General features: G+C 33.8%; 2 protein-coding genes and 1 long non-coding RNA gene across 4 annotated transcripts; 1 reads left to right on the top strand and 2 right to left on the bottom strand.

Moving 5' to 3' along the window:
• Positions 1 to 261: 261 nt before the first annotated feature.
• On the bottom strand, positions 262 to 990 carry LOC139864388 (uncharacterized). The gene has a single exon (XM_071852965.1). It carries the CDS (start codon positions 988 to 990, stop codon positions 262 to 264), a length of 729 nt encoding a protein of 242 aa, XP_071709066.1.
• Positions 991 to 1861: 871 nt separating this feature from the next.
• LOC139864387 (uncharacterized) lies at positions 1862 to 4950 on the top strand. The gene is made up of 2 exons (XM_071852964.1): positions 1862 to 2491; positions 4933 to 4950. The coding sequence occupies exons 1-2, from the start codon at positions 1862 to 1864 to the stop codon at positions 4948 to 4950; spliced, it is 648 nt and encodes a 215-aa protein (XP_071709065.1).
• A 6026-nt stretch (positions 4951 to 10976) lies between these two features.
• Positions 10977 to 13054, bottom strand: LOC139864791 (uncharacterized). 2 transcript variants are annotated; one of them, XR_011764492.1, is made up of 5 exons: positions 12945 to 13054; positions 12685 to 12756; positions 12323 to 12531; positions 11295 to 11844; positions 10977 to 11207 (listed from the first exon to the last, which is right to left on the bottom strand). It is a non-coding gene; the product is annotated as an uncharacterized lncRNA (long non-coding RNA). The 2 variants fall into 2 exon arrangements; XR_011764491.1 differs by lacking the exon at positions 12945 to 13054 and having other exon boundaries at positions 12685 to 12829.
• Between the last annotated feature and the right edge of the window lie 6982 nt (positions 13055 to 20036).

Below are 20036 nucleotides of genomic sequence, written 5' to 3'. Positions count from 1 at the left end.
ATAAATATTTTTCCAAATAGAGAAATACTTATCTACTTTAATAAACTTGAGTGTTTCTTAGGGTTTGAGCTAATTATAGTACTAAATACCCGATTCAAAATAAGATAAGTTTTTTTTTTTTTTTTTTTGAAAAGCTATCAATTCATACAACACGCAAGAAACGTGCAAACCCACCAAGAACAAACAACATCAGATTACATCAGAACGGATGAAAAAGAAAAAAAACAAAACTCCAAGAACACCAAACAAACTAAACTCTCCTTACAAAATCAAAGCTCTCGGACAAGTCTTCCAAGTTTCGAAGTCGCCATCAAACCATTTGGATCTACTCTTAAACCATAAATGGATCATAATTCCAAGGCTAATCATCACGTCTTCTTTTAAAATTGATTGTCGTCTCTCCGGTTGGCAATGAACCAACTTATTCCTCCACTTCCATATAAGCCAAAGAAGAACATATCTCGATGCAAACGCTGCCTTATTAGAGTTGGCCGAACCCGTATTAAAATTTGCGCCATTAAGAATATTGTTTAGACCATTTGGTAATGGGCACGATAACCCCCACCAAGCTAAATAACTCCTCCAAAGCGGAACTATATAACTGCATGTCACAAACAAATGATCTCGGTCTTCTTGAATTCTGTCACAAAATGGACATTTGTTGTTGTCCAAAGATACTCCAAGTTTTAACAAGTTGACCCGGGTAGCAATTTTGTCTAACGAAAGTCTCCAATCGAACACATTTATTTTTTTAGAGATCGAAGACAACCAGTAGAAGGAATTCAAATTTGGACTAACCCCAAGAAGATGTTTATCGAGAGCGTCAAATAAAGTTTTAACTTTAAAAACACCATTTGAATGCAAACTCCACTTCCAGTTGTCATCTTCAGAGGTCAAAAGAGAGCAGCCTGCCAACAGATCATTCAGCTCTTGTAAATCACCGTTTGCATGTCCTCTAACTGTGTTCGCCCATTCCCAATGTTTGCCCATTCCCAATTTCCTACAACACCCAACTCAGAATTAAAGACTCTAGCAGCAACCGTAACAGTTTTTAATTGTTCCAGAGCAAACAAACGAGGGAATAAAGAGCGGAGGGAATAAGATAATGCTTTTAGAACTTTTTTTAAAAAACAATTAATAATCTAGGAATCAATTTGATATTTAACATGTATATGTCTTCTAAATCTTAAACTCATATAATTATTTATTTGCCATCATTTATTAAGTATGAAACTTTTTTACAAACTTTTTTTTTATTATTTTTACCATGATTTATTAAGAAGTAAATCACAATTAATAACTTTAATAATTCTTAAAAACTCATAATTATTTATTTACCGTCATTTATTAAGTACTCCCTCCGTCCCATCTTAAGTGTCCACTGTTGACTTTTCAATATCTTTCTTTATCAACTTTGACCATCAATATTTTTGTTTGTGTTATATAATATTTGATGAAAATTACATGGAATGAAAATACATTTAAAACTTAATTCATTCATATAATTTTTATCAAATATTATATTGCACAAATCAAAATATTTACGGTCAAAGTTGCTAAAGAAACACTTTAAAAAGTCAACAGTGGACACTTAAGATGGGACGCAGGAGTATGAAAATTTTTTACCAACTTTTTTTATAAACTTGTTTTACCAACCCTTTTTATTGTTTTTATCATGATTTATTAAGATGTAAATCACATTTAATATTCCAGGACTCAACTTATTATTACATTACATACGTGATTTATATATTAGAACTATGGAGCGAATGCGGAGACTTTTAGAGCGATTGTTGTTAATAGATTGAGTGTAGAAGAGGATTACGTTGCCCCTACGGACGCAGACCAGATATGGAATCGCATGGCGTCCACTATCAGAGATGTGGCAAAAGAGACCTTAGGAGTGGCTATAGGGACATCGAGAGCCCATAAGAGTAGAAGAGAGTCGTGGTGGCTTAGTGACGATGTCCAATCGAAAGTCGCGTTAAAGCAGACGAGGTTTAGGGAGCTCTTTACTCTTGGAGAAGGGACACCTGAAGAGAGAACTAGGGTAGAAGAAAGATATAAAGAAGCTAAAAGAGAAGCTAAGAAGGCCGTAGCAATTGCAAAAGACAAAGCATATGAAGACTTGTATAGAAAACTAGACTCTAAAGAGGGAGCTAATGACATATATAGGATAGCCAAAGCTAGGGAGCGGGGAAGGAGGGACTTAGGTAACATCAAATATATCAAGGATGTAGCAGGGCAAAGTATAGTGAGAGAAGACCTTATTAGGAAAAGATGGGAAGAATATTTTGCATCCCTTTTCAGTAGGGGAAGACCAGAGCGGAACGGTGAACCCCACGAGGTTCAGGAGTTTCAAAACAACTGTTTCTGCACGAGGATTAATCAGGAGGAAGTTAGATTGGCCCTACGAAAGATGGGGAGAAACAAAGCAGTAGGACCAGACCAAATTCTGATTGAGGCGTGGAAGTGCCTAGGAGGTGACGGGGTTAGATGGTTGACAAACCTTTTCAACACGACGTTTAGAAGCGCAAATATGCCTATGGAATGGAGACTCAGTGAGGTTATTCCCATTTACAAGAACAAGGGAGATGCGCAATTATGTAGTAACTATAGAGGCATAAAGTTACTCAGTCATACTATGAAGCTTTGGGAAAGAGTGATCGAGACGAGGCTCAGACGCGAGACAAAGGTTTCAGAGAACCAATTCGGCTTCATGCCAGGACGCTCGTCGATGGAAGCGATTCACATACTTAGAAGCCTTATGGAGAAGTATAGGGAAAAGCAAAAGAACCTACACATGGCGTTCTTAGACTTGGAAAAAGCTTATGACTGTGTCCCGCGTGAGCTGATTTGGAAGACTCTTAATGCTAGGGGAGTCCCAAGTAGATATATAAGATCTATTAGAGATATGTACGAGGGGGCGAAGACTCGTGTACGTACGATGGTAGGAAACACAGAGTTTTTCCCGGTAGAGGTTGGTTTACATCAGGGATCTGCCCTTAGCCCTTATCTTTTCGCTTTGATCCTAGACGAGTTGACTCATAGGATACAAGACAACATCCCATGGTGCCTGATTTTCGCCGATGATATTGTATTAGTTTCGGATTCTCAGGATGAGCTTAACAGGAGGCTAGAGCAATGGAGGATCGCCTTAGAATCAAATGGCCTACGGATTAGCAGACTTAAATCGGAGTACCTTAGATGCGATTTCAAGGGGGGCGAAGAGGAACACGACGATATAGTGGATATCAGAATTGGGGATCAGATTCTACCCCCGCAAGAGTCCTTTAGATATTTAGGCTCGATGCTTCACATTTCGGGAAGGATAGATGAGGATGTGACGCATCGTATACGAGTAGGATGGTTGAAGTGGAGGGCTGCGAAAGGGGTGTTGTGCGACAAGAAGGCCCCACTTAAACTGAAAGGTAAATTCTTTAAGGTGGCAATTAGACCAGCCATGTTGTACGGATTAGAGTGTTGGCCAATGACGAAGGCCCAAGAGAGGAGGATGGAGGTGGCAGAAATGAGGATGCTTAGATGGACGTGTGGTAAGACCATGCTAGATATGATACCAAATGGAGTTTTTAGAGAGAAATTGGAAGTTGGGAACATCATCAACAAACTTAGGGAAGGACGACTTAGATGGTTTGGGCATGTTAGGAGGCGCCCACTTTTAGCCCCAGTTAGGAGAGTCGAGACCCTCGCCGTTGGCGGCGTAAGGAGAAGGGGTAGACCTAGACGTAGGATGGAGGATAGATTGAAGCTTGACATGAAAGAGCTCCTACTGACGGAGGTCATGACTTCTGATAGGAGCCTGTGGAGGAGTAGAATTAGAATTATTGAGTAGGTTTTTTTTTTTTCATTGTGTTAGTTACTTTTATTATACAACTACATATATAACTATAACCAGATATTCAATAACCACACTATTTATACCCCTCTACATGGTTTATATGCCTTTGTATCTATGTATATGTTTTTAGGCTATATATATGTACCGATGTATATGTTTGTATCTCTATATATATGTATCTATGTATCTAAGTGCATGTATTGGTGTATGTAGGTTTGTCTGTCTTGTATCTGTACCTAGGTATATATATCTACGAATGTATCTATATGTATTTATGTTTAAGCATGAGTTGTTTTTTTCTTTTTTTTTTTCAATGCTTTCGTGTGGTATATATACATCGATGTGTGTGTCTGTGTGGGTGCGTATATGTATATGTATATGTATATGTATATATCTTGTTTGTCTGTATGTCTACCTGAAATTAAATGGTTATGTGCACTATTTTATTCATGCTCTTTGCCCTACTGTTGTGCATTACTGCTATATGTGTCCCCTTTATGGTTACTGTGTATGGTTGCTTCTTGCTAGGCGCTCATTACTCGTACAGGTACGTATCATTTGCCCTGTCTATTTCGTTCTTATGAGCTCTTCGGGCCGGAGGTCCTTTAGGAAGCAATCTCTTTTGAGCTAGAGTAGAGGGAGGGACGACCTTATCTAGGCGCGGGTTCTATACCCGCGGGTGGAGTAGTGACTTCCTTCTAATCTAGGGTACGAGGAATGATTGTCTACACTCACCCCCCCCCATACCCCACTTTCGTTGGATTGGGTAATGTTGTTGTTGTTTGTAACTAAATTACAAACAATTAATAGTTAATAACCTAGAATTGATATTTTAGGCCATTCCCTATCAATCGTGAATGGCTCCATCAATCGCCGCCAGAGCAACAATCCACCACAGGTGTTGTCAGTTGTTCCTGCAAACCCTTCACGAATTTATGTAGGTCCCGCGTGTGATTTAAGTGTAGTACACCTTTTATTGTATAGCATGTAGTACACCTTTATTTTTATCAATATACTCCGGAGATTTGTCTATTTTTTTTTTTAATATAGTAGACAGTGTTATAATTTTGTAGGCTTATAACTACCTTTAGTGGTTTAGTTCTTGACTGTAGACTACTAATAAGTATATAGAGAGAATATGAGAGAATATGAGAGAATATATTTATTGTGTGTTTTATAAACTCATAACACACATATTTATACTCAAAAAATCTACTATACAATATCTATAATAATAATAAAATTAACATCCAATTTAACTTTTATAACACTCCCCCTTGGATGACAATTTTATTAGAGAATAACTAGTACTGCCTCGTTAAAAACCTTGCTAAAGAAAACCCATTGGGATAAAACTTTAGCTAAGGGAAAAAGAGTGCAGCATAGAGTTGACTCCCCCTCAAGTAGGCAACGCCTGAATTGTTACATCTTCTGAACATGCCTCATGCCAATATTATGAATGTGTGTTCTGAAAATAGCAGTTGGAAGTGCTTTGGTGAAAAGATCAGCAGAGTTTTTGCTGGACTGAACATATCTCATTTCAATCTGGTTGTCCTTAATGAGATTTTGAGTGCATGAGAAGAATCTAGGAGGTATGTGTTTTGTTCGGTCACTTTTGATATACCCTTCTTTCATCTGTGTTATGCAAGCTACATTATCTTCATAGATAGTTGTTAGACTTTTATCGCGTTCTAGTCCACAAGAATCAGTAATGAGTTGTGTCATTGATCTCAACCAAAAACATTCTCGAGTAGCTTCATGTAATGCAATCACTTCGGCATGATTTGATGATGTTGCAACAAGTGTTTGTTTTTGAGAACGCCATGATATTGCGGTACCTCCATTTAGGAATACATATCCATTTTGAGATTTAGCTTTATGTGGATCAGATAAATAACCTGCATCTGCATAACCAACCAAATCTTGTTTCGATTCGTTAGAATAAAATAATCCTAAATCAGTAGTTCCTCGAAGGTATCGAAATATGTGTTTGATCCCATTCCAGTGTCTTTTGGTAGGAGCTGAGCTGAACCTTGCCAACAAATTAACTGCAAAAGAAATGTCAGGTCTTGTACAATTTGTAAGATACATAAGAGCTCCAATTGCACTAAGATATGGTACTTCTGGTCCTAGGATATCTTCATGATCTTCACAGGGACGAAATGGATCAGTGTCAGCATTAAGTGATCTAACAACCATAGGAGTACTTAATGGTTTTGCCTTGTCCATATTAAAACGTTTTAAAATCTTTTCAGTATATGTTGTTTGATGTACAAGTAAACCATTAGGCATATGTTCAATTTGTAAACCAAGGCAATACTTGGTTTTTCCGATATCTTTCATTTCAAATTCTTTCTTTAGAAGTTGAATGGCTTCATGAATCTCTTTATTTGTACCTATGATATTAAGACCATTGACATAAATAACTACAATATATATCTGGTCATTATTTTCATAATTAAAACACATGTGCAAATAAGTTTATATGTATACACTTTTCTTATCAAGTAATCACTTAATCCGTTATACTATTGTATCAACCCATATAAAAATCTTTGTGATTCAATGGAATACATTTCTTTAGGTTTTACGTTAGATGTTTCTGATACCTTAAACCCTTCAGGTATATTCATATATATCACTATCAAGTGATCCATATAGATAAGTAGTAACAACATCCATGAGATGCATTTAAGTAACTACCAGGTTGATTAAGTATCTAATAAGTAATTGTATCCATTACATAAGGATAAGTTTTCCTCATAATTCATTTCTGGTCTTTGTGGGAAACCTTGAGTTACAAGTCTAGTTTTGCCTTGTATCTTCATTTGCACATTTCTTTTTCGGATAAAAATTCATTTATATCCCATACGTTTCACATCTTTAAAAGTGATAACGATTGATCCGAAAACTTTTCTTTTATTGAGTGATTCTAATTCAGCTCGTATTGCTCCTTTCTGTTGAGCTCAATCATGTCTATTTTGATATTCAATGACAGATTTTGGTTCCAGATCATCATCTTTATTCATGATGTCATTGTAACATTATATGAAAATATCTCATCAAGATTTTTCATTTCATTTCGGTTCCATAATATTGCATAATTTATTGCAATTTATGTATTTACATTTATCAATATCCTCTGCAGAAGGAATATTGATTTGTGGTTCTTCTTGAACACTTTTTTTTACCTCATTATCAGCTAATTTTTCTTTTCTAAGATTTTTATCTTTTGAACCAATTTGTCTTCCACGTTTCAGACGTGGCGAAGACTCATGAGTGACATTATTGCCAGCTTTTGGAATTTCAATTCTAGCTTAAGCATTTACTGCTGGTATATATGATTTAGTCACTCTTTTTGTATCTTTAAATGCATAAAGTAATTAATTTGCAAGTTCTTGCATATGCATTATTTTTGAACTTTCGTTTCGCATTCTTTTGTGCGAGTTCTATATACCTTAATTGATGTTCACATAATGAAGCATCTTTTTATTTATTTTTCATTTCTCCCCCTAATATAGGGAATAATGTTTCATTAAAGTGACAATCAGCAAAATGTGCTGTAAAACATCACCCGTCATGGGTTCAATATATCTTATGATTGAAGATGTTTCATATCCAACACATATTTCCATCCTTCTTTGAGGAATCATTTATTGTGGTGGTGCAATTAAAAATACACTGCACAACCAAATGTTCTAAGATGGAAAATATTTGGCTCTCGACCAAAATTAAGTTGGTAATGGAGAATATTTATGACTTGCACTTGGTTTAATGCGAATTAATGTCGCATCATGTAATTTTACATGTCCCCATATAAATATTGAGAGTTTTGTACTCATTTCCAATTGTCTAGTTATTAGCTGCAAGCGTTTATCTATTGATTTAGCTAAACCAATTTTGTGTATGCACATGAGTAACTGGATGTTCAACAACAATCCCTGTAGACATATAATAATCATTCAATACTTGAGATGTTAACTCACCAGCATTATCAAGTCTCATCCTTTTAATGATGTAATCAGAATAATGTGTTCTCAATTTAATAATTTGTTCAAGAAACTTTGCAAATGCCATATTACGGCTTGATAACACACAAACATGAGACCATCCGCTAGATGCGTCTATTAGAATCATGAAATATCAAAATGGTCCACATGATGGATGAATTGGTCCATATATATTCCCTTGAATTCTTTCAAGAAATATTGGTGATTCTTTCTCAATGTGCTTTTCATTAATCACCATATGCACTTTTAATCATATGCGCTGCGCTTTTCATCATATGCGCTTTTCATCATATGCGCTTTTTATCATATGCGCTTTTTATCATATACGCGCTTTTCATCATATGCGCTTTTCGGTGCTACATAGATATTTCTCATTATCTGTTATCATTTACTGATAATCATATCCATTATGATATATATATATATATCAGAGAAACTCAATTAATTTCTCTTTGATTTTGAGAAAACAAGGCATTGTTTATCAGAAAATTTTTACCATTTGGTAATATGAATTTTTGCCTTTTCCGTTCCTTATATCAAGTTTGCAAGACCTGATATAGTATTTATAATTCCTTCATTTGATTTAAATCAATGAAATATTTCTTAGATTTGATCATAGTGTGTATGTTACCATTATCTGCAAACAAGTTACAATCTGAGAAAGAACCGCATTAGAAAGCGACTCAACAATTGTACTAGTAACCTAGTAGCAATAGTCATGATAAGCCCAATTAATCATCATAAAACTGGACTCCACATAATTTATTTATTTTATTATTAATTTTTTTTTTATTATTTTTTTTTGCATAAAATAATATATATCAAATATAAGGTAACATTTCAAATATTAAATTACCATGTAAATCGATCTAATATATCAAAGGTCTGTGAATTGTATTCACTTGAAAGATATGCATATTAAGTATACAACTAATTTATGTACAGATCAAATATATTTCTAATCTTAAAAGATCATGATGATTATCAATTATGCATTAAATATTAAAATAATCCAACATGCAATTTATCGTGATTTAAAAAAAAAATCAAATTGCATCAGTGTATAGCACATATAATCATGTGTATGGCGAGAGTTTAAAAGAGTACACCGATTACAAAATAATATGCCAATCTAATCCACTAACTTATTAATCAATTAGATTAATAATAGCATAGGTCATGATATAACAAATTAATATAATCACTTTTTCCAAGTTTCATGTTAGACCAATTAAAAACTTACAAGGTAGCAACCATAACCATGTAGCATATATATAATCACAATATATACATATATACATATATAAGTATATAATTACTTGATGCATACATCAAATACACCAAGTATACTTTGTCTTAAAAAATCATGATTATGATTCATCAATATTCATTCCATAAATAGAATATTCCTAGTCAATACAAAACGTAAATCAATGATTATATTCATCATGCATAAGACTCAAAAATAGTTATTCTATCCGAAGATAACTAGACACAAATATGTTCTATAACATGCTCATATGTAGTCGGTTTATACAATCATACAAGTTAAAACAGTATACCACAATATGATAACATGAGAGTAGCAGATCATAGTATTGCAATAAATATATATATATATATATATATATATATATATATATATATATATATATATATATATATATATATATTTTCTTCTTTTTGGGATAATATTCACAACTATTTAATTACTTCATAGATCTAATGTGTTAATAACTCAAACGAGAAATATCCAGTTTACGACTACATATATATTATAATAATAAAATATATTCAACAACTTAGGTAGAGTTTTGGTATACACAACTTTTGATTTCATAACCTGCTTCATATTATCAAATAAAATATAAATCATATTATACCAATTTTATAGGCTGACTAATCGTTTACATATTCAGTTAACAAAAAAAAGAAATATATTCGGAACTTATGTTGCTTTCTTATTTTAACTTTTAAGATTTACTTTTAATAAAAATACAAATTAGTTTTTCTATTTTAACTTTTAAGATTTACTTTTAATAAAATACAAACTACTTTTTTTTTTAACTTTTAAGATTTACTTTTAATAAAATCACAAACTACTTTTTTTATTTTAACTTTTAAGATTTACTTTTAATAAAAATACAAACTACTTTTCTTATTTTAACTTTTAAGATTTACTTTTAATAAAAATACAAACTACTTTTTCTTATTTTAACTTTTAAGATTTACTTTTAATAAAAATACAAACTACCTTTTCTTATTTTAACTTTTAAGATTATAAATTTAAGAATAAACATTAGTATGCATGAAATAAATAATGATTAATTGCATAAGTAATCATAAATGTTAGATAACATATAAAGACCCCATCGTATTCGTATTGATCGGAATTAATCTCGACCCATGATACCGTGTTGTCAAATGACGTGTTGCGTACATAAAGTACCGTGTTGTCAAATGACGTGTTGCGTACAATCATGAGGTCTTATTAACATAAATATAAATGTTAGTGAAGTTAATAGGAGTTAGATTACAGAAAATATAATTCAGGCGGTATAACCGACCATATATAACTTAAATAACATAAATATAAATGTTAGTGAAGTTAATAAAAGTTAGATTACAGAAATATAATTCAGGCGGTATAACCGACCATATATAACTTAAATAACATAAATATAAATGTTAGTGAAGTTAATAAAAGTTAGATAATTTCTTACCTTGATTAGTGACGTGTGCTTGCTTAGATAAACCTTGATTATACGGAGCACTTCGTGCTGATAACGTGTTATAATTTTGTAGGCTTATAACTACCTTTAGTGGCCTAGTTCTTGACTGTAGACTACTAATAAGTATATAGAGAGAATATGAGAGAATATGAGAGAATATATATAAACTCATAACACACATATTTATACTCAAAAAATCTACTATACAATATCTATAATAATAATAAAATTAACATCCAATTTAACTTTTATAACAGATAGTAGATTTAGTAAAATGTTATCTTTATTTATTTATTACTAGATTTATGAGCCCGTGCGTTGCACGGGTACTCATCCGAAAATATTATCTAGTTTTTTGCAAATGTATATAAAATAACGATATTATACAGTCATTATCACCAAATTTCCTGCAAATGTATATGAGCCCGTGTATACAATTACAATGCTACAATCAATTGTGTATAGTAATAGTAATTGTCACCAAATTTCCTGCACTTGCTCTATGATACAAAAAGATTATGAGCCCGTCCGTTGAACATAAGGACGAAGAAGGATGTAAAGAATTGCGATAAGAATGTATCGTCTTGGCATCTGAAACATCAGATACTGCAACGAAATAAACTCCTTCAATATCATATATAAATGACAATTTATGTGTAGGTTTAAAATAAAAAAGGTAAAAAAAACACGTACCTACCCAATTAGAAGTTGCAACATTGATGGATTGTCCACCATAGATACACATTCAACTCGGAAGCTTTAGAAACCACACATTTTGGTGACTATTCGAAGACCTTTGTGCGCAAAATGTAGTGACGCACTTACTACCCTCAGACCGAATTTGCTTACCATAAATCGATCGATTTTTCAATAGAATTTAGTAATTTATTACCACTAATACTAGCATCAACTGAAGATACAACATCGTCTACCTTTTTTGTCTCTTCTTAGTTGCCATTTCATGCTCAATATTAACAAAAATTATTGATGATAGTAGATCGTTGATATACATCCACAACATCATATAACAACAAATCATCAATAACTAAAGAACGAATAATATTAATTACAAACAAATGAATTTTAACAAAAATTAAAAGATGATGAACCTGGAAAATGATTTGTACCCACGACCATATGTTGCATAAGAAAACAAAGTTCAGGTGTCCGGTGTGCTGACAATGTTCTAACATGCATCAACCTTTATGCTTTAAAATACTGATGACACAAGGCCACAAGCCAACTGTGATGAGGTAAATCATGAATTACCGCTAAAAGTCATTTTCAACCCGAGAGTAAAATGGTTAAACTTAGATATTATGAGCTTGGTAAACATAGTTTAAGTAGATGCAAGTGTATTTTCAATGCATATAACCTCCCAAATCAAGATATTTATTAAATTAGATTATTAACACACTAATCATATAGACTTCAAAAAACACATGAAACCTTGTGCTCAATGCAACTCAATCTGTCTCAAAGCTACAGTAAAAAACTTGTTTAAAAATTGGACCTATTTTGAATTATTGACAAAGAATTGAAAACGGAGTCGTACTCTGTACTGCATATCTACAGAATTCAAAAAAAAAAAAAAAGATCAAAACTTTATTAACCCCGTGATTCATAAAATAAAAAAGATTAAAACCTTATCAATTATTATAATGCATAATATGATAAAAACTATAATCATAGATCGATTGCGGCCGTAAATTAATATATACCTGGGCAAGATCTTTACCAATGATGATAGGAATACCAGCTGAAAGATATTGACAAAGAACAGCAGCCAAAAACTAAAAATAAACATGATCATGATGAGATCATTACCAAAATGGTAGGGTACCAGCGATATATCCAAATCAATCATGGAAACTTCGGCGTGAATCCCTAAAAGGTAACACAAAACTGTATCGTACTCTGTACTGCATATCTACAGAATTCAAAAAATAAAAATAAAGATTAAAACTTTATTAACCCCGTGATTTAGAAAATAATAAAAAGATTAAAACTTTATCAATTATTATAACGCATAATATGATAAGACTATAATCATAGATCGATTCGGTCGTAAATTAATATATACCTGGGCAAGATCTTTACCAGTGATGATAGGAATACCAGCTGAAAGATATTGACAAAGAACAGCAACCAAAAACTAAAATCAAACATGATCATGATGAGATCATTACCAAAATGGGCCCCACCTTCGACTACTACAATAAAGGTTCAGAAACTACAACTGCAGTTATGAATCAATAAAAAAATAAAAAATAAAAAGTTCACTTTAAAAATAACATAAATCATGAAAGTAAAATCACGAAACCATAAATAAAATAACCTTACCAATATGACGTAACTGCTGATTCGAAACTGAGAACAAACCAAAATCTGATGACTTTGTATTATTTATCCTCAAAGCAGGACCATATACATTAACATTAGCAGACATCTGTGAAGATCAAATCAATAACTTAAATATTTCTCTAAAGATGCAGTCAGCTATAAGCATCCGTTTACAAATTTATTTGTACAACATAATAATAAAATTAAAAATCAATGTAAAAATGACCCGTTTGGACCAATTTGACCTATGACCCGTTTCACCATTTACCTAACCCAAACTAACCCATTTTATAATAAAGAAAGTGAAAGCGATAGACATCGTCCTAAAAATCTTTAGATATTCTTGGTCTTCAATAGGACATGCTCCTATAAGCATCACGTAAAGTGTCACTTTACAAATCTGCAAAATATAATTTGTCAACTAACATTTATACCGGGGTTATTGATTACTGATCCCGATGATCAATGACAACTCTGTGACCTACTAACTAAACCCGCTCACCTGTCGATTTCATTGTGTTTTCAAAAAACTCACATAGCATTACGAAACTACTAAAAATAACAAATACTCAAAAGTTATAACTGATATTAGTAGCTCGGAATATTAGTGAATCAGAACGTACCAAATCCATCCAAAGGGGCCTCATAATGGTAGCTTTTGGCAATGGACGCACCTCATAATGGTACCATCCATAACACTAAATTTACACGTATTTACATATACACACATATAATCCTATTCCTCATATAATAATACATATATATTTATATGAGTAACAGTATCATATTATGGATTGATACCTACACAAAGGTAAATTATGTTTAATGAATATAAGGTTAGAGAAATGATGCATTGCTACTATAAACATTTAATTCCTATTCTTATACAATTAGAAGAACAAACATTTATGAACAAATTCAACAGAATGATAAAAGTAAAACAATTATTGAGTCATACATGATATTGTTGCTCAAAAAAACAACTTTTAAAATATGACACAACATAATTAGAAGCTGTTTATTTTATATTGCTTAATATCTAACTGAGAAATATATCAAAACTCCAATTTAAAAGCATTATTGTAATTACCAATTGAGAAAAAAACCTTGTGGATATAAGTATATAATCGACTAAATTAACTAAAAATTACCCATTTGGACATATTCATTGTCACACCCCTAAATAGAACCGGGGGTAATCTGTGACTAACCAATATCATAACATAAGTGTAAAGCGAGAATGACTCTATATGAGACGTTTTAATTAAAAACCAATGTATTAACGCAGCGGAATGTATTAAATCATTACAATTTGTAAATCCAAAATGTAAATGTAAACTAAATTGTTTTAATGCATAATGTAAATGATAAAATGCTGACTCCAAAGCAGCAAAGCCCAAATAGCACACAAAGTCTTTAGCAATCTTCACGTGAGACAAAACATGCTTAAAGTGTCAACCAAAAAGGTTGAGTGAACAACATAGGTTTAATATATAGTTTTAGACCACACGATTTATTAATAAAGTTCAATCAGTTCGGTAGTAGTGCTGAGGTGTATGATATCGAGACTAAACAAAGTTACCCCGTGATCACATTATTCGTTCGTGTCGTTAAATCATTATTATGTAACCAAAGACCAGTGGTCAAATAGTTAGAGACGCCGCTCTCAATAGGCCTACTCACAATAACTAAGTTTGCATTTATACGTAGCAATTAACGATATCATGGCAGGAATTTAGCATGAATCAAAGCATGCAGTACAGTTTGAACTAATCAAAAGAAAGTTTTCATGTACTTGTGTCTAAGCGTAAAATAGTTTAAAAGCAAGCATGTGTCTCACCTCAAAGTTTAAAATAAGTAAATAAAGAAAGTTAAAAAGCGGGGCTATGAAGTTCACCTTAATAGCAAGCAAGCAAAATCCACGCAAGTAGTATGAATGGAGTGTGTAATCGAAGATCTCAACCTAGAGATATAATGTTCGATTAGTTGATGTCTAATAGACATTAAGTTTGTTTATCAGTATAGTAAACTATATTAACAGTGACCGTTTTCGAGAAAGTTATATTTATATGAGTGATAATATACTTAGTGTTATAAGTGTTACTATATAGGTATGTGTACATGTTATACTAATAATAGCATTATTGATTACATTAATTATTCAACTATTGTGTAAGTTATCATTATATGTTACGTATATAATTATATCTATGTGATACATACATATATATTCTTTATTATTATTATTCATGTATGTATTCAATACTATATGATACATATATAGTAGGTGTATCTGTTACATATATAATAGTGTAAGATGGTACATATACATATACTTATTACTTTTCTTATTATTTTTACTATACTTATTACTTATATAATACACCTCCATACATACACACACACGTACATACACATACATTTATACACATACATATACATACAAATACATAAACTTTATATAACGGATATATTGATCAAAAGTTAATATTTAAACAAAGTTGTTAAACAAAGTTTACGAGTACATATAGTCCTAATATTTGAACAGAAATGAAAAATTGAGGGTCGTCATAGTACCTCCCCGTTAATAAAAACTTCGTCCCGAAGTTTTAGGTGGACTTCTTGGATGCATCTGCGGTTGAGAAGAGATGGGGATATTTTCGCCTCATTTGGTGTTCACGTTCCAAGGTATACTCGGGGCCTCGTCGTGAATTCCAACGGACTTTAACAATAGGTATAGTACTTTGTTTCAAGCATTTCTCAGTTTGATTAATGACCTCAATTGGTTCTTCAATGAAGTGCATCTTATCATCAATGCGAATGTCATCCAAAGGAACAACGAGTGTGTCATCAGCAAGACACTTTTTCAGATTTGAGACTTGAAACACGTCGTGTACCTTACTAAGCTCGGCAGGTAGTTCTAATCGATATGCCACGGGACCAATTCTTTCGATAACCTTGAAAGGTCCAACAAAACGCGAACCTAGTTTGCTTCGTTTACTAAAACGAACTACTCCTTTCCAAGGGGATACTTTCAACATGACTTTATCACCAACTTGGAATTCTAAATCTTTCCGACGAATATCAGCATAGCTCTTTTGTCGGCTGCGGGCAGTTTCTAATCGTTTCTTAATCTGAACGATCTTTTCGGTTGTTTCATGAATGATTTCCGGACCAGTTATTTGTCTATCCTCTAGTTCATCCCAGCACAGTGGAGATCTACATTTTCGTCCGTACAAGGCTTTAAAAGGTGCAGCCTTAATACTCGAGTGATAACTGTTGTTGTAAGAAAATTCGGCTAAAGGCAAGTGTCTATCCCAACCTTTGCCAAAATCGATAACACAAGCACGGAGCATATCTTCCAATGTTTGAATGGTTCGTTCACTTTGACCATCGGTTTGCGGATGATAAGCAGTACTCATGTCGAGTTGAGTTCCAAGAGCAGATTGTAAAGTTTTTCAAAATCTAGAGATAAATCGACTGTCGCGATCTGAAATGATTGAAATAGGGACTCCATGACGAGAGACAATCTCTTTGATATAAAGCTGTGACAATTTCTCCATCTTGTCGGTTTCTTTGATTGGTAAGAAGTGTGCAGATTTAGTAAGACGATCCACTATGACCCATATAGTATCATTGCCGTTTGAAGTCTTAGGCAACTTGGTGATGAAATCCATAGTGATACATTCCCACTTCCACTGCGGAATATCCGGCTGTTGAAGTAAACCAGACGGCTTTTGATGCTCGGCCTTAACTTTTAAACAAGTAAGGCACTTGCTCACATAATCGGCAATATCAGATTTAAGATTAGGCCACCAATAAAACTCTTTCACATCGTGATACATTTTACTAGAGCCCGGGTGAATAGAATACCTAGTCTTATGTGCTTCATCCAAAACTAGTTCTCGAAGATTTCCAAAAATTGGGACCCAGATTCGGTTATTGAAATACTTTATTCCGTTTCCCTTGAGTTCAAGTTGCTTTACGAGACCTTTAAGTCCCTCAAGTTGGACATTCTCTTCCTTCAATGCTTCAAGTTGTGCTTCACGGATTTGAGATGTAAGATTCGTACGAATACGTATGTTTAAAGCTCGAACTCGGATCGGTTTGACACGATCTTTTCTACTAAAGGCATCGGCAACTACATTTGCCTTACCAGGATGATATTTAAGCTCACGGTCGTAGTCATTTAATGACTCAACCCAACGCCTTTGTCTCATGTTCAGTTGCTTCTGATCAAAGATATGTTGAAGACTTTTATGATCGGTAAATACCGTGAATTTAATTCCGTAGAGATAATGTCTCCACATCTTCAATGCAAATACCACAGCTCCTAACTCTAGGTCATGCGTGGTATAGTTCTTCTCATGTTTCTTCAATTGTCTAGATGCATAGGCTATAACTTTGTTACGTTGCATTAAGACACATTCGAAACCTTGGTTCGAGGCATCACAATAGACTACAAAATCGTCGTTGCCATCGGGTAATGATAGAATCGGGGTTGTGGTCAATTTATCCTTTAGAACCTTAAAAGCAGATTCTTGTTCTTCGGACCACTCAAACTTCTTCCCCTTGTGTGTTAGCTTAGTGAGAGGCTTGGCTAAAATAGAAAAATCTTTGATGAATCTTCGGTAATAACCAGCAAGTCCTAAAAATTGGCGAATATGTTTCGCACTCTTAGGTACTTCCCAATTTCGAATAGCAGTAATTTTCACCGGATCGACATGTATTTCTTCACTATCAACTACATGTCCGAGAAATTGTACGGTTCGCAACCAAAATTCGCATTTAGAGAACTTGGCATACAGTTGTTCCTTCTTTAAGAGCTCTAGAATCAATCGCAAATGTTGCTCATGCTCTTTCTCGTTCTTGGAATAGATTAGAATATCGTCGACGAAAAAAATCACGAATTTATCAAGATAAGGCTTGCATACACGGTTCATAAGATCCATGAATACAGCAGGAGTGTTGGTTAAACCAAAAGGAATGAGAAGAAACTCATAATGTCCATAGCGAGTTCGGAAAGCAGTCTAAGAAACATCAGTTTCCTTGACTCTCAATTGATGATAACCCGACCTAAGATCAATCTTCGAATAAATACTTGACCCTTGTAGTTGTTCAAACAGGTCATCAATGCACGGCAGAGGATAACGATTCTTGATGGTTAGCTTGTTGAGTTCTCGGTAATCAATACACATTCTCAACGTGCCATCTTTCTTTTTAACAAATAGAACGGGTGCTCCTTACAGAGGCAAGCTAAGACGAACGAAACCTTTCTCCAAAAGCTCTTGGAGTTGGCTGGATGATTCCTTCATTTCGGGTGGAGCTAATCGGTATGATACCTATGCAATAGGTACAGCACCGGGCGTGGATAATTGACAAGTAAGGGATTTATAATATATAGGGTTGATATTTTTAGTCGATAATATAGTGATAATGAGTATGTAATGGTACACAGTGGTCCTAAGGTTGATCAAATCTTATTCCCATCATGATCCATTAGGATTTCTGTATGACTTATCATAATATAATGACGTTGATCAAGTGTCATTATATTATTCTAAATCATACTTTTATCACTCCATAAGGTTACTACTATGTCATCTAGTCAATATGCATCTTCATCGAGGTGAATGATTCAATGGAAAATAAAAGAAAAGAAAGTAACATCATTCATTAAAAGAAAATAACTAGAGTATTACAGAAACTTAACGAAATCTTCCAAACTATATAAGTACTAAATGGTAACATAAAGAATACTATGAAAATTTAAATGCGTCTAGTGGTTTTCAAAAACTCTTCATTGTGCCTCTTCATTCTTTTTCTTATCCAAACATTGATTTTTGAAATGCCCTACTCCTCCGCAGTTATAGCAAGTAGGAACGGTTGCATTTGCTGGAGGTTTGATTGATGGGATAACAACTCTACAAGTCTTGGCTACGTGACCCACCTTCTCGCACTTGGTGCATTTGGCCTTACACCATCCTTCATGATGTTTCTCACATCTTTTGCAATAAGGACATTTTCCCTTATACAATTTGTTGAATTTGCTTTTTGAATTTTCTTGCTCCATTCCTTCTCTCTTCCTTTTTGCACCTTCTTTCTCCTTATGTTTGTCGATGAAATAGCTTGCCATGCAAGCAGCTTCTTGTATGGTGCTCGGGTTCTCCAAGATAACATCTCTTCGGACTTCATTAGGCAATCCATTGATGTAGCATTGGATCCCTAGATACTCGTGAGTAGCCATGAGAGCAAACTCTTGAAATCAGTTGGTGTAGCTCATGAGATCAGCATTCACCACTTCTATATTACTGAGCCCAGGTCTTTCAGTACTCTTGTATGCAGGGGGCGGGTAGCTTATAAAACTTTGATGAGAACGAATAGTCAAAAGATTTCGCGGTACGCTATTGTTGCCATTGCCTTGAACAAAGGACTCGGACTTGGATTCTTCCTCAACTTCTTCTTCTTCAATCATCTCCTCCACAAACTCTTCCTCTTCGTCATCCCCATCATAGTTAGCATTAGTGTGGGATTCTTCCAAATGAGGGTAGTGTGGTGGACTAGGAGGGACATAGTTTGGGTGAGTTGGTGAAAATGGCGGGGAAACGGGTCCATAAGCCGGTGTGTGGACAGATCTTTTGGAGTAGGATCCATCGGACTCGTTGCTGGAGATGATGATCGGGCTATTGCGAGACATCCTAAATGAAAAGAAAGAGAGATGATTAGGTAGGTTCTAAGGATGACGCAAAAGCACGAATAAAATGTAAGGTAAAAATACACCAGAAACTAAAACAGGAAATGTTATAGTCCTATGGATTGCTAAGGCACCTAACTAACACATAAGGCACACATAATATGCAATCCTGGTTCTCTATAACAACCTGGCTCTGATACCAATCTGTCACACCCCCTAAATAGAACCGGGGGTAATCTGTGACTAACCAATATCATAACACAAGTGTAAAGCGAGAACGACTCTATATGAGACGTTTTAATTAAAAACCAATGTATTAACGCAGTGGAATGTATTAAATCATTACAATTTGTAAATCCAAAATGTAAATGTAAACTAAATTGTTTTAATGCATAATG

The sequence above is a fragment of the Rutidosis leptorrhynchoides genome, chromosome 8, assembly GCF_046630445.1.
Source record: "Rutidosis leptorrhynchoides isolate AG116_Rl617_1_P2 chromosome 8, CSIRO_AGI_Rlap_v1, whole genome shotgun sequence".
NCBI classification, from domain to species: Eukaryota; Viridiplantae; Streptophyta; class Magnoliopsida; order Asterales; family Asteraceae; genus Rutidosis; species Rutidosis leptorrhynchoides.
This window is presented reverse-complemented; position numbering and strand designations above follow the sequence as displayed.

Coding starts and splice junctions, on each gene's coding strand:
- LOC139864388 (XM_071852965.1), bottom strand. CDS start 990: ATGGGCAAACATTGGGAATGGGCGAACACAGTTAGAGGACATGCAAAC.
- LOC139864387 (XM_071852964.1), top strand. CDS start 1,862: ATGGCGTCCACTATCAGAGATGTGGCAAAAGAGACCTTAGGAGTGGCT.